The sequence below is a fragment of the Salmo salar genome, chromosome ssa25 (genome assembly GCF_905237065.1).
Source record: "Salmo salar chromosome ssa25, Ssal_v3.1, whole genome shotgun sequence".
Taxonomy (NCBI): domain Eukaryota; kingdom Metazoa; phylum Chordata; class Actinopteri; order Salmoniformes; family Salmonidae; genus Salmo; species Salmo salar.
In genome coordinates this window covers 14,365,541-14,381,813 of record NC_059466.1, presented here as the reverse complement: position 1 = coordinate 14,381,813, position 16,273 = coordinate 14,365,541, and the positions used below count along the sequence as shown (strand labels likewise).

The 16,273-nt window shown below is 41.6% G+C and overlaps 1 protein-coding gene across 4 annotated transcripts in view; it reads right to left on the bottom strand.

Annotated features, from left to right (window-relative positions):
• myo3b (myosin IIIB) overlaps nt 1–16,273 on the bottom strand; it is a 97,883-nt gene that overhangs the window by 78,941 nt on the left and 2,669 nt on the right. For 3 of the 4 annotated variants that reach the window (XM_014173241.2, XM_045707613.1, XM_014173244.2), the window contains exons 3-8: nt 12,532–12,715; nt 10,441–10,575; nt 9,715–9,819; nt 9,353–9,452; nt 8,528–8,604; nt 7,673–7,818 (exon numbers count right to left, since the gene is read on the bottom strand). In XM_014173241.2, coding sequence (XP_014028716.1) covers nt 7,673–7,818; nt 8,528–8,604; nt 9,353–9,452; nt 9,715–9,819; nt 10,441–10,575; nt 12,532–12,715 — 747 coding nt within the window. Of the gene's footprint in view, nt 1–7,672; nt 7,819–8,527; nt 8,605–9,352; nt 9,453–9,714; nt 9,820–10,440; nt 10,576–12,531; nt 12,716–15,114; nt 15,300–16,273 lie in introns of those variants that run through there. The other variant, XM_014173246.2, reaches the window with a different exon arrangement.

Below are 16,273 nucleotides of genomic sequence, written 5' to 3'. Positions count from 1 at the left end.
AAGAAAACATTGTCAATAACAAAGCTTTATGCTACACATATATGGGAGTCCATTAAATGAGGAAATGTGTCATTATTCCCAGCACTAAGTCACGCACGTCTGTGATAGAGACTCAGAGTCAGACAGACAGTCCTTTCTGAAGTGCAGATCAAAGCCTAGTAATGGACTGCTTCAATGCAAAATATAATATGAGCCTGCAGCAATGCTCTTGCCTTGATGTTGTACCACTGCGCTGCTTATATATTACAAAGTCAATACACCAGTACATTGGTGATAACACTGTCAAGTACCCTCTTACAAAATCAGGCATTTTTCTTTCCAGTATATATGGGAGCACTGACTCATTTTGTAAACACAATTGGCTTATTTAAATTTAGGTCGGGGCACTCCTTGTGCTGTCAAACGTGTGTCAAAGTGGATTGAGTCAAAATCAGTGGTTCTCAGCTCCACTTTTGAAGCCCTAAGTCTGCTACTAAGCTCAGGAAAAAGACAAAAAAGCATGCTCGTGAATATGATACTTTGCATGCAGAGCTCATAATTCTTCCCATTTTCCTAAAAGATATAAAAAACAGTCAGATCATTTCCATGAATCCTGACAGCCAATGTCATACAGTAGATATAGTTGTAGAGCATAGCTGGGATAATCAACTAGATTCAGCCACAGGCTGATTTTGTCTTGAGCGGATGTTTGGGGGGCCGGAACATGAATACAAATAATTTGTAGACTACAAATTCATCGCAAGAAGCCCAAACAGATATAATATTTGACTAAAACACAATCATTTCAAACATTGCTTATATTTGTATACAATCAATTGTCTCTCTATTATGTGTGGGAATACTGGGGAACAGATTTACAAAATGTAAATCGCTTGGAGCTGACCCTATCTGGCAGTGTTTGAACTTTGAGGGCCTAAAGAGCAGCACTACGGGAAACACAAGAAAGACTTCTTCTGTGGGCCCACCGCTCAAATTCCAGCTCATCTATCATCAGAGAGCACCGGCAGTTCTGTTGAGCACACATGAATGAACACGGAAAAGTGCTGCAACATTTTTCTCTACAGGATAGACTGTGAGGGTACATCAGTGTGCCTGCATGGAACAACCGCATAACAGACAGACAGAGGCATTCTAAACACAACCAATGTCACACCCCCAATATCCTATCACCTCAGAGGTCGAAACGGCAGATGTGTATTAGATTATGTTAAAAACAATAGGATATTGAACGAGGGAAAACAAGTAGTCAGTACAATACATTTTCTCTAAGATAGCTGTTGGATAATCACAAACAATCCAATATTATTTGAGAAGAAAAATAACATAACTAGGTCAGAAACCTTCCCAGTCTGTGTTCTATTACTGCTACATTTCTCAGAACAACCAGTGAGGAGTTTCCAGAACAAATGACCACACAATGTTGAAAAATAATCGTTGCGAAGTAACTACATTCGTTTATAAGCCATAGCGTGACTCTAAATCATTACAAGACATTTGATAAACGACCACTGATCGTTTGTCATAAAAAGTCCCACAGAGAGAGATACAAACAGTATCCAGCAATATTCTAAAGCCTTGTTCACACTGCAGGCCTTAATGCTCAAATCAGTTTTGTTTTTCAAATCTGTTTTGGATTATTGACTGTCCAAACAGCAAGTTACAAGTGACGTGACCAAAACGGATTTGTGTGTGTTCAGACAGCAGTGACATGGCTATGCTAGTTGTCATAGTAATGACGGGTGTGTGAGCAGTGGTGCAGGCTGATTGGTGGTGGTGCTCATGCTTCCTATCACTCAAGAGGTTATGTAGCAAGCTAACGTAACAACAATGCCTGCCATGGACATTTCCCAGTTTCTTTGAATGTTCAGAATCATTGTGTAAGAACACTTTTAAAGCCTCAAAGGATAAGATGATACAACTTTTTCCTGCAGGAAAAAGAACAGATTCGAATCGGATATGCAAAAAAATAGGATTTAAGTCACTTCAAACTGCCAATGTGAACAAGGCTTTAGAGACTATGATGGATTGACCAGTTGACATGTAGCCAATAGTAATCTTCCACATACAAAATGCCAAACAATTGTTGTGAAAAGTACGTGCCAAAAGCTGTGTGAGTTTACTTTGAAATGAACGTATCTCCAAGACTTACAGTTTATAGAAAAGTAAGCATAAATCTTAACCCCAACCCTAACCCTAACCCCAGCCTTTCATGTGCATAAAAATCTACAAAATGTTACCAAGGCTGAATGTCAAGATTACAATACAAGAATCACACTTTACATTCTGCTAAGACTTAAGTTTACATTTAACATTGAACCAAGGCCTGCGTACTGTGCTGCTGATGGCCAGGTGTCAATTTCTAAATCTGACCCAAAATGGATGAACAGTATTGGTAAAACAAAACAGTTAAATGGTAGCAATGTCTTTCAGTCTTGACTGTTCTGCTCTGCAACCTTTCCATTACCTGTGGCTTTTGGCTGGGATATTGCTTCTTGCCATAACACTGGTTGCCCTATGATTTCATTAGCCTTTGTTGGCTCTGACAACCCATCATTTACTCCCATTATCTTCCTCACTTCACGTCTCCCTTCAGACAGATACAAGCCCAGTTACATACAGTGAGCTCCAAAAGTATTGGGACAGTGACAGATTTTTTGTTGTATGCTGTAAGTGCTGTAATCTCTAAACGGTTCATGAAATATGGATGAAAATACCATCAAATGAAAGCTGACAGTCCGCACTTTAACCTCATAGTCATTGTAAAATTTCAAATCCAAACTACAGAGCCAAAACAACAAAACATTTTTTACTGTCCCAATACTTTTGGAGTTCACTGTATTTTGCTAATATCCACTGGGATCTGGGCGAATAAACACAGCATTGGACTTCTTTGCCAATTACCTTTAACCTTCACCGGCTTTTTACATACACATCTCCCTATGCCTTTACACAGGACTTTGCTCTGGGTTTGGCAAATACAGCATGGAGAATATTGGCTCAAGCAATTAACCTTTCCACATATTGAATATCTGAGAGCATCGTCTCAAGTTTCCGTAATTAATTCTGCAGTTAACCGTTTTACAGCTTTACCCTTTTACATGCTCCATTACCCACATTCATGATAACCATGGGCCCCACGTATGTGACATACTATAAAGCAGGCAAAATCACATCCAATCGTCTCATCATGATATGCTGTAGGGCATATAATCTGTTTTCCGTAGAAGAGGATCTCTGATTGGCTCTTGGAGGTCTATCTACAACAGATTGGATCCCGGGCCGGCCTTACTTTACTGTTAATAGTGATTTACAATGGTGTTGGAATCAATACAATTCTTTCAATGCGATGCTATCTGCGGAAAAGAGCAAGCAGCAGGTATGAATGGAGTGGAGGAGCAGAGCAGCTTCCCTGACAGCGATCTGAACTCCTCTCATCACTTCACACTGGTCGCTGTGAAAGGGATACCATCTGTGCAAGTTCCCACCACAAATCTAAAGCTCTATCACATGGCTTGCAGTAGTCCTGCCTGTGTTCAGCCCCAGTGTCAATGGCCCTAGAGGCCTGGCTACGTTAATGGTGCTCTTGTTTTATCTACACAGTGAGTCCACACCCTAAGGCCACTCCATCTGCTGTATGACATGGAGGAGATAATGTAGTACAGCGAGGGGCATAGTCCTGGGCCAGCCAAAACAACCAGAACCCTCTCAGATCTCAACCCAGGGTTCACATACTGCCAGCTACATCACAGAAGGATATACAGTTGAAGTCGGAAGTTTACATACACCTTAGCCAAATACATTTAAACTCAGTTTTTTACAATTCCTGACATTTAATCCTAGTAAAAATTCCCTGGTTTGGGTAAGTTAGGATCACCACTTTATTTTAAGAATGTGAAATGTCAGAATAATAGTAGAGAGAATAATTTATTTCAGCTTTTATTTCTTTCATCACATTCCAGGGGGTCAGAAGTTTACATACACTCAATAGGTATTTGGTACCATTGCCTTTAAATTGCTTAACTTGGGTCAAACGTTTCGGGTAGCCTTCCACAAGCTTCCCACAATAACTTGGGGGAATTTTGGCCCATTCCTCCTGACAGAGCTGGTGTAACTGAGTGACGTTTGTAGGCCTCCTTGCTCGCACACGCCTTTTCAGTTCTGCCCACTAATTTTCTATAAGATTGAGGTCAGGGCTTTGTGATGGCCACTCCAATACCTTGACTTTGTTGTCCTTAAGCCATTTTGCCACAACTTTGGAAGTATGCATGGGGTCATTGTCCATTTGGAAGACCCATTTGTGACCAAGCTTTAACTTCCTGACAGATGTCTTGTGATGTTGCTTCAATATATCCACATAATTTTCCTCTCCTCATGATGCCATCTATTTTGTGAAGTGCACAAGTCCCTTCTGCAGCAAAGCACCCCCACAACATGATGCTGCCACCCCCGTGCTTTGCGGTTGGGATGGATGTTCTTCGGCTTGCAAGCCTTCCCCTTTTTCGTCCAACCATAACGATGGTCATTATGGCCAAACAGTTCTATTTTTGTTTCATCAGACCAGAGGACACTTCTCCAAAAAGATCTTTGTCCCCAAGTGCAGTTGCAAACCATAGTTTGGCTTTTTTATGGCGGTTTTGGAGCAGTGGCTTCTTCCTTGCTGAGTGGCCTTTCAGGTTATGTTGATATAGGACTCGTTTTACTGTGGATATAGATACTTTTGTACCGGTTTCCTCCAACATCTTCACAAGGTCCTATGCTGTTGTTCTGGGATTGATTTGCACTTTTCGCACAAAATTACGTTCATCTCTAGGAGACAGAACGCGTCTCCTTCCTGAGAGGTATGACGGCTGCGTGGTCCCATGGTTTTTATACTTGCGTACTATTGTTTGTACAGATGAACGCGGTACCTTCAGGCTTTTGGAAATTGCTCCCAAGGATGAACCAGACTTGTGGAGGTCTACAATTATTTTTCTGAGGTCTTGGCTGATTTCTTTTGATTTTCCCATGATGTCAAGCAAAGAGGCACTGAGTTTGAAGGTAGGCCTTGAAATACATCCACAGGTACACCTCCAATTGACTCAAATTATGTCAATTAGCCTATCAGAAGCTTCTAAAGCCATGGCATAATTTTCTGGAATTTTCCAAGCTGTTTAAAGGCACAGTCAACTTTGTGAATGTAAACTTCTGACCCACTGGAATTGTGATATAGTGAAATAATCTGTCTGTAAACAATTGTTGGAAAAATGACTTGTGTCATGCACAAAGTAGATGTCCTAACCGACTTGCCAAAACTATAGTTTGTTAACAAGAAATTTGTGGAGTGGTTGAAAAACGAGTTTTAATGAGTCCAACCTAAGTGTATGTAAACTTCCGACTTCAACTGTAGGTGAAGCCAGACAGAAGCATCAACTAAATTTAGATGGTGACACTGAATATGCAGTTACTGCCATATTTCATAAAAACATCCGTTGTGTTTTTCATAATGCTTATACCCAATATAGACCATGTTTGTCATGGTAATGTCCTACTCATAGGAATAATCTTGGGATTTACACAGCAGATTAATAAATACACTGTGCCATTGAGTGGATTGTGAGGTGGAAATACAGGAATGTGTGCAAAGACATACAATCTTATGTCATAAGGAATTATAAACTGGATGGTTCGAGCCCTGAATGCTGATTGGCTTTATTTTATACCACGGGTATGACAAAACATTTATTTTTACTGCTCTAATTACGTTGGTAACCGGTTTATCAAAGCAATAAGGCACCTTGGGGGTTTGTGGGATATATGGCCAATATACCACGGCTAAGGGCTGTGTCCAGGCACTCCGCGTTGCGTCAAATCGACCTCATTACAATCATTATAACTACCTCATTACAATCATTAAATCCACCTAATTTTACAATAATTAAATCCACCTCATTACCATCATTAAATCTACCTCATTACAGTCATTAAATCGACCTAATTTTACAATCATTAAATCAACCTAATTTTACAATAATTAAATCTACCGCTTTACAATCATTAAATCTACCACATTACAATCATTAAATCTACCTCACTACAATAATTAAATCTACCTCATTACAATCATTAACTCTGCCTCATTACAATCATTAAATCTACCTCAATACAATCATTAAATCTACCTCATTACAATCATTAAAGCAACATATTGTGTATCACTATCATTTCTGTGCTCAAAAGTGCAGAATAAAAGTGTAACACACAGATACACCATTTTGTAACACATGTCCTCTGTTTCAAATAGAACGCACAGACAGACAGACACTGACAGACAACCTTCCCTTATAAGTTTGACTGCCTTGTTGCATTGATGGGAAAATATATTTGAGACAGATGACATGTTAACAGAATCATTTCACGGTTCAGTGTGCCCGCACTGTGATTTATCCTGGCGCCGCCCAGCCAAAGGTCCCAATTCAAAAGATTTATGGGCCAGGGCCAAATATCTATTTTAATTTTGAAAAAGAAACCCCAGTCTTAACAACGGTAGACTGCTGCACGTGTCTAACTCTATTCATATTCCAAATCTCTCACAAAGTCAAATTATTTCATTAAAAGGTGATAAAGAAAAATGGGAATTTTTATCATGACCTCTAGTGAATGTTATCTAAGGGCAATTCAAATCATTCACACAGAATGCAACATCTGCTCTGGTACTGTATCAATAGCTGCGTCTACTTTAGATGCTGTCTGCTGTTTTCATCCTTCTACCAAAACAGGCCAATCACCAACTCAGCACAACACAGAATTTAGGTGTACATCCCACTGAAAAGGTTCCATCCTATCAAATCCGATGACTGAACGCATGCTTCCCCACAGACCCAGTCGAGTGTTATTCCAGGCTCTGTGCTTCGGGAGCGTTCGTTTGACCAGGACAGCTTCCTCTGAGCCTGTAATTGCTGTGACCTGTTTTACCTTTCACTCGAGTTTGGTGTGATAAACCGCTGCTGTGGCTCCCATAACCACTACTGCGACACGACGCATGCTTGTTTCTCATCAGGTTTGGTGGGGTGGAGATAACACTGTGATGGGTGGCTGCTGACAGCCTCATCTCAATGTGAATGGAGCTAATCACCAATGCAAATTGCAATCAGAAGGGCACATCCTCACCAAACTGAGAGATAATTGCATGATTGTGCCAATAGTAAAAGGTCAGCCACTTGTACCATCAGAGGTTTTTAAATAATCATTCATCAGAAATTGTGAACACATCAGAGGAGAGTTTTTAGATTAAATAACATATTTAAGGCTAAGGCCAAATGTTGTTCCATTAACTCTTGATCAGTTCTGATCAGTTTATCATTCTGCAATTTTCAGTTGAGTTTTCAATCTAGCCTTGTAGCTTGGAAACACGGATTGTAGAACGCTAATTTTTTTCCTGATTTAATTCATTTATACCAGGTCTATCCTGCATTTCATGACCACACAAAATTACATTAAGAATCTTTACAATTTCATGACACATTTGGCATTTCATAATTTTTCAGAGAAAGGGCTCTGTGACGATCCACTCTTAAATTCAGTCTACCATTGTCCTCCAGCCAAAATCAAAAGCTTCTTATGAGAGCGCGACTGCTGCTGCGTGTCTGGTCTGCCCCAGCCAGCCGTGTGCAGAGGGAGCCCTCTAGTGCCTTACCGTGGGATCTTGAAGAGGGCTTTGACGGGGTGCATCTCGGACAACGGGGGGTCTCCATCAGCCAGCTCTATGGCTGTGATGCCCAGTGACCACACGTCACAGCGGGCGTCATACGTGGAGTCATACTGCTGCTCACAGGCGATGACCTGGGACAACACAGGCAGGACAAGCGTGACACAAGCAGGTGGACACTTCTCATGCAAGTTGCTGCCATGTTTCTTACTGCCCATGATGATATGACGATAATGTCTTTTCAACAGCGAGGTACTGACTTCATTATGGCCACTTAAAAGTCGTTCATTTTGTGGAGCTGAAATCCGATGAGCTTTGGACAACAATGCAGAAGACGATCAAGTCATTTTATAATTGCCTGTGTTCGAAAAACATATTGTAATGTTGATTTAAAAAGGGCACAGTTAAATTCGTTCATCAGATAAGGTGCGTTGCAACTAGTATTGAACCTCCCTTCTCTCACCGTCAAAAATCATTACTGAGACCAAAATGAACAGCCTCCTTTATTCTAATTGCCCCTGAGGACCCCTCCTACCAGCCCAATCATCATGCCTCATTTCTGCCAAACAGTAAGCTGGGGCAGCAGACTCCCAGCTATTAACCTTGGGGCGACCTCAAGAGCAGGGCGCGTGGAGGGGAATGCACAATGACAAGGGGGTGTTACATATTGAACAGCCTCAGCAGAGTACATAGTCACTCGTCTGTCTCGCTCTACAGTCCACATAGCACATCTAACGCAACTCAATGGTGTCATCATGTAGGACATTTTGGCGCTTAGTGTTCTCATGTAATTGCAAGCAAAGTGGTTTAGTTGGGCATGTAAAAAAAAAAAAAAAGGCTAACCTCAGGTGCCATCCAAAAGGGAGTGCCAACGGATGTGTTTCTTCTCAAACGTGCACTCGTCAGCTGAGCAGAGACACCTGGATAGAATTCAAACTAATTAATAAATCACCTCATTCTCAGCGCATCAGTGTTTGGTGCAAAATAAGACTGTTTGTGTTATACCACATTACAACCTGTTATAATTACATATTCACAGTTGTTTAATACGCTGTTATGTGCATATTAGATGATTGTGAATTACAGAGGGAAAGTGTGTGTGAATCAATCAATAGCAATATGGCATATCATTTGGTGGGGCAACCTGCCATACCAACATAAATTGGCAATAATAATTTCAAATTAAGTGGGACAGATTTTTATCAGCAGGAGTCCACTTCATTCCCAACACACAAGGACATAAACATGCCCGGGGCAACTCAGAGTCATTTGCTAGAACAGCTTTCTTTTTATATGCAAAGGATCAAATAATGCAATTTAAATTAGCAATAATAGCCTTAGGTTAAGCTATGGTCCATGAAATACCAAGATGTTACATAGGGTAGGGGGGAAGCAAGATGTGGACTGCAACGAAGCATTGATCTCCACATGCTTGTATTCATCTTATACTCTTTACCAATAACATCACAGGCTTTTTTTGTGGACAAAAAAAACATGGATCAACTTTCAACTATTAATGATAGGTCATCTGTTAAATGAAGACCCAGACAGAAGAAACAGAGCCAACAAACAACTTCCCAGAGCCTCCCTGTAATATGCATGTATCTCTTTTCTACAAGCCATCAATTAGCCAAAGTGCACCCACAACAGGAAAACAAAAGCCATTACCAAAGTCAACAAGTTTGACCCCTCCCTCAGTGGTCAGAAGGATGTTGTTTCCTTTGACGTCACGATGGATAATCCGGTTGTTGTGTAAATGCTGGAGACCCTGGCAGGCGTGAGGAGGAAAGCAAAGGGGGGCTTAATAAGCGTCAGTAACCCCATTATCAACGGTTTGTGATTAGTACAATTTGAATGTGTTTCAAATAAAGCTGTCTACTGCCATGCATATCAAAGAGCTCCCCCTGCTGTTTAAAGGGATGGAAATCTATTACTCCCACACCCCGCCACCACCTGAGTCAATCCCCTGCCCACTGTGTATGGATGCCACCCCCTTCTGTCATTAGGCATTTTGCAGTTGGCCATCTCACCAAGAGGGCGCCGTATAAGATGTATGCGATAACGGGCTCCAGCAGTCGTTGGCCCCGCATGAGCAGGCCTTTGATGAGATCGGTGACTGAGCCCCCGTTGCACAGCTGTGTGTGTGTGAGAGAGAGAGAGAGAGAGAGAGAGAGAGAGAGAGAGAGAGAGAGAGACAGACAGACAGAGCGAGAGATAGACAGAGAGAGAGAGGGAGAACAGTGGTTCCTCCATTACTCACTACACTAGATTATGATTCATTACACAAGAGCCATCCCTCCCGCACATACAACTAGACTGGTGTCACGACTCTTTCTTCCAGAGCTTTTAAAACATGCGATTTTCCCCAGTGTAGGAGGGTGACCTCCTCTCAGCTCTGCGATGGATTTCACTACCGTGATATAAAGCAAATCTACTGTTTATGATCCTTCTACTTCTCAAACAGACAACAGCTGTAAGACTACGTGATCGTAGTGGAGGAGATGTAACACAGGAGAGAGATAAAGTGCAGCTACTTATATTGAGCACAAGCAGACTGTAATGTTTGACATGCAAACACCACTGGGTTATATTTCCTCCCGTGACAAAGTCATACAGTATGAGCGCTTTGATGATTAACTCCATGTGTGTAGTGCTGAAGACGTAGAGATGTTATAGATATACAGTATTTGACAGGACTGTAAAGCTGGGCGAAGTCTTACTTTAAAAGCGAGACAGAATAACCCAGGGGATCTCACCTCTAGAACCAACCAGAGCTGTCCGCCTGAGAGGTCGTCTGACTTGTAGAACATGCCGTAGAACTTGACCACGTTGGGGTGGTTGGACAAGGTCCTCAGGATGTTGTACTCAGCCTCAATCTCCTCATCAACATCCTTTGTCAAAGAGGACACATTTACATCAGTAACACACCATTTTGACTGAGGACATTTGTGATAAGTCACACAACAAACTGTATTGAAAAAGGATGTTGAAATGAGATTATAAGGAAGCTAAAACACCTTCAATCAGAGCCCGGAACCATTAAACACAAGGGGAAACTAGTTCTTGGTCAGAAGTACCAATTGAGCTTCTTCTATATCAGTTTAAATCTCAGTGGAAGTGAAGAGAAAGCGTCACAGAGGCAGAATTCTTCTTCCTGGATGTGTGAAATATACTGTCAGCGGTCTAATCAAGGAGAGGAATGAGCATGGAAGCAGCTGCATCTTCATAACCGGCCAGGCAGGGAGCTGCAGCAGGGGGCTAGCAAAGAGAGTCGCAAGAGGGATTGGAGCACCGACACAATCATAAACAAGCACTCAGCCCTGAATCTCACAAACACACAGCATGGCTCCACTGCAGGGCCCATGGCCCCAGGCATCTGCAGCACAGACAGGCCTGGCAGCTAACTGCACATCACTAAGGTAGCGACACATGCATAATGGGGAAGGTGGAGACAGCGACTGGTTAGGACGACCGTGGAAAGCGGGTGTAGAAATGGAGTGAAAATAGATGAAAAAGGAAACAGGTGGGAAGTGGCGTGTCTAGAACATTTTGAATGGGGGTGGCCAAGGTGGTTTACAGGGGGCCATAACATTTAAACGATCAAAAGTGGATTTTTCAATATAATTATGATGGTTCAACGCATGAAATGCTTCAGCTTAGGTTTGGTACATTTCCCTGTTAAAATAAATCCTAAATCAATTCCAAAAGTATTGATACAGTGTCTGCTTTATAGTAAAGACATGGAATTTCACCGTACAAATGTATTACCTTTTCATTTGTCATGAACACGATGAGTCATAAAGTTTTCATCTGACTGTCAAACAAAATCACTTCAAAGTAGGTTACTTGCGTACTTTTGTCTACTCCAAAATAAGTCCAGCATCTGAACAGGGCACTGTGCACCCGCCATTTGAATGGAAAGGTAAACTCTATTACAAACACCATAAGTTTAATGACATTCAGCCAAAAAAGTGGCGGCATCCCCAACATGTTTTACAATAAAAAGAGAAAGAAAGTTAGAAATTTCTTCGTCATGTCTATCCGTGTTTCATCATTTTCGCAAGAGGCTAATTCACAAGAGGCTAATTCACAAGAGGCTAATTCACAAGAGGCTAATTCACAAGAGGCTAATTCACAAGAGGCTAATTCACAAGAGGCTAATTCACAAGAGGCATAACTCACAAGAGGCATAACTCACAAGAGGCTGAATCTATTTCACCAGAGAAAGCATCGGAGTGAGGCAAACATCGCCCCTCTGTCTTAGTATATGTAGGCCATGTATCTGATTTTGTCTGGCCAAAAAGAGTATGACATGTCCAGACAGCATCAGATACATGGGCTACACATACTAAGACATAGGGCTGTTTCGCTCGCTCGGATGCTTTCTCTGGTCAGATCGAGGAGTCTTGCTGTCAGTCAATATATTCACAGACGACCTATGAGATCACCGAATTTCTGGGGGGGCCACTGGGGTGGCCAATCAGATTTCAGTGGAGGGGCGTGGCCAGCCTGGGCCATCCCCTGGACACGCCACTAGAGGTGGGGAATCTACTAGGGAACTGTAAACACAGGGACAGGGACAGGTACAGGAGGAGGGGCAGGCAGGTACAGGGAAATAAGAGATGAAACTTACTCTGTTTGTATGCCTGGTATACTGAGACAAGCCAAACAATAGTAAAGAAAAACAGAGATGATTTCCTTTATTCATTTGTTTGGTTTAGTGTTGCCACAGGTCAGGGTTGACAATTCTAGGCGGGAGAGCACCTAAACTTGCTGGATCCATAGCAATTAAGCTCCATGCACAAGGTGGCACATGCATTGATTGTACGTCTTTTGCAATTACTTACATTGATTGGGTCCAGGACTTTGACTGCTGCCTGACTCCCATCCTTCCTGTTGTTCACTCTGTAGACTTTTCCATAGGTTCCTTTACCGATGGTCTCCGCAATGTCCCAGTCACCCGATGGATCCGCCAGGCTCTCCAGACCGATCATACTGGCCTTGTAAGGGTATAGTCCATACAGCGATCTCCTACATTGAATAATAAGAGATCCAAGAGAAATGCTTCATTCATGTACACACATTGGAACTAAATATGCATCCCTGACAACACTTTATCCTCTCTAGGGTAAGCTTTGCTAATCAAGGAATGATGGCAGGCAACGTGTCACCATAGCTTTAAGCTTAGCTTCAAAACATCACGCATATGGCTTTAACCACACTGATGTGCATGTAACGCTCCACCAAAACACACTTTCTCATTAGCGATATATCAACAGCAAAGAGCCTAACAGCTTGCTATGTTATACAGTAGATTACTTCACCACTGACTGTGCTCAATGACACATCTATTTGGCCATGGGAGGCGCTTAACAGATTTAAAACTGATGAAGAGAAAGCAAAATACAAACCATACGACGGTACTTACATCGGGACTGTTATTTTCTGCTGACTCATTAAGCCTTGGGCAGTGCACACAAACGACTAAGGTGTTTCATAGTAAAACAAGACCCATACAGATGACGCTCGCGTATCCCCGGGAGGACATGTAACAAGCAGCATGGCACTGGGACGCCGAATTAGCGCGCACCACAGGGATCCAGTCTACGTCCAAGAACACGCCACTAAGAACACTTCAATCTCTTCAGAATCAATTGGATTGGCCTGAGATTAATTTGACTGGTGCTTTTGTCTACCGCATTACCAACCCCGTCCCCCAGGCGCCACACATAATCAAACTGAAAGAGTTTTCTAAAACAATTCCTTTTTTTTTTTTTTCATCGTATCATTTTCAATCTGACTTTGGTGTCTTTATCCGATGACAGGTCAAGATCAAATCATACTAAGTAACTGCACAATGAGGGGCAGTTTCCCCGGACACAGATTAAGCCTAATCCTGGACTAAAAAGCATCTTCAATGGAGATTCTTAATCTTAATCTGTGTCCGGGAAACCACCCCATAGCGTCATAAATGAAGGATAAATCCCTATTATCAAAGCCGAGGGGTTAGGCCTGTAATAAATCATACTGGGGTGTATACAGTGGGGGGCATAACCAACATGACAGATATAATGGGTTAATGGTGCAAAGCAAGAGGTGTCAAAACACACACCTGAGTGAGCAGTTGTACGATGTGACCGATCAGGAAAATGTATTTACATATGTATGTATTCCGTATTGCCTGAATGATTGATATTCTCAGTGAGAGGAGTTCAGTTCTCCCATCCCTTCAGTTTGTCACATAAGTGCAATGTATCACAGAGGTTGACTGACCCCGAGGGAGACGGGGGAGCATTTATTTTGAGTTGCAGTTCACGTGAAAAAAAATAAACGATATTTGGACCACCAGGGCTCTCTGTCACTGCACCAGCGTGGATAGATTTATGAATTGGCATAGGAGCAGGGTGAGTGATGGCTTGACACTAGATGGATATAACAGTAATTTGAAGAGATGTATAAACATGCAGAGCAAAGTGGTGACTGAAGTCCTTGAATTTATCCATCCTCAAAGAAACCAAACATAGCGTGGACAAGCGGGAGACAATAGCCTTCTTTGAAAGTGTAACATTAGGCAAGACCGCCTAATCATTTTCCCCACTGTCCGACTTCAGTAAAAAAACAACGCCATCATCACCGATCATCCAGAAATTAATCTACCTGCTCAGTCCCGTTCAAATACAGTAAATCACACATGCCTTGTGCATCAACAAGGTCAAAAAGCTATTTTTGAGCCATTGATTACTCTAAACGAATGGAAACACTTTTTGTTTCTAAGCATCTTTTAGTCTCAGTGCATTGAATACATTGTGGTTCCCTTGTTGCCCAGGCATCTATGCCAGGCTTTTGTAACAACAGTAGGCTCATATTGCTAGAGAGCAGCTGTGTGACCAAAGTGGCTGGCAGCATCAGACACCCAGTCTGGTATATCAACTTTCTCCCGGTGCTTCAAAACTAAGCCCAAGCCTCGGATCTGCATAAGTAACCTTTTGCCAGTCCAGCTGGTATTGTTCTCATGAAAATACTCAATTGGTGGCTGAAATATATATTTTTGAAAATCATTTGTTAAAAGGAAAACAGTATGAATTTAGATAAGATTTTAGATATAAACTTCAGATCACTAAAGACACATAACACTATGAATGAAATGAAATACAACGCTACACATAACCCTTTACACCTCTCTAACGTCTCCTTTTGAATGCCAAACATCACACTGACAATAACCACTGGTAGCAAAACAAGAAAGCTGAGATAAACACAAAAGAGACCATGTCAATATAACATCATCCATCCTTAATCAAAAACCCCACATCTCCTTTCAACTCAAACATTACATAACATACGTACAGTACGGTATAGCACTCTGAATCTCAAACTGAGCTCTCAAAAATATTTTCAGAAAAAAAAAAGCTTCAATAGCCCATGCATACCTTGTTTGTGACAGTTGATTCCCTATCACGTTCTGCTAAAAGTGTATCTCTGTGTCTACCCTAGCAACATGTCCCTGACCAAATCATGCTAATCAGCAGCGATCAATAATTCATCCAGTAGTAATCAGCAATGTGATCTAGTTTTAAATATTCAGGTGCCAGATGTATCCAGTCATAAACGAGGTAGATATGAAGCCTCTCAGGTTGCACACAGGTAACCAGGAAGTTCTGGATAGTTACGAGGTCACGTGACCCACACATGTCGCCAATCAGTAAATTAACTCTCCCTCAAAGACATACTCTTGATAAAATACTTGACTTTGGATTCAGACAACGCTTGATCTTCATTGAAATTCTAAATGGCTATAATACTATATTTAATGTGCAGTTGTGTAATGTCTTGGTAGTACTTAAATTGCATAGGCTAAATTGCAGTGTGTTGCAATGCATTGTACTCATTCGTTGAATGGTTAGCAGCAAAAACAAGACTTATTTCACATGAGCAACAAACACCAGCAGTCATGTTGCTATGAGTACAAAGCCCAGGGGGAACACAGAGATAAAAGACGATCACACAGACTGAACGCAAAAGATAACCGCTGCCTCGCTTCCACAACAGCTTCCATTTCATACAGATAACTGTCAGTATACCATGAATAGATCAGATTTGAAATTGAACTGACGTTGTTGAATCTACCCCATGCAAACAATTCATACATTAACACCAAACGTGACCTGTTTTCATATAAACCCAAATTCGAGAGATTGATATATTCCCTACCCCTGAGACTATTGTGTATTAACAGCAAAATACTGTATATCTTATCACCACAGCAACGAGAGAGAAAATGTTCCTACAACCGCTCTCCCAAACGGATGTGAGATAAACCAATGTCTGGGAGACAATGAAAGAGCGCTCTCGCAGAACAGGACACCAGAACTGCCTGATGGCAAGGCTCTGGTTACTCATTGTCTACGACACTGTGTCAACAACATGTGGAGAAAAAAAAAAGACACGTCGTAAAGAATGCAATGCTCTTAATGCATGCAAACAATGCAGTTGGATACCCCAGCCAACATAATCATGTATATAAAACATTATAAATGTATTACATATTTATGTCCACTCAGCATCATCGAAGGATAAAGCCAAAAGCAT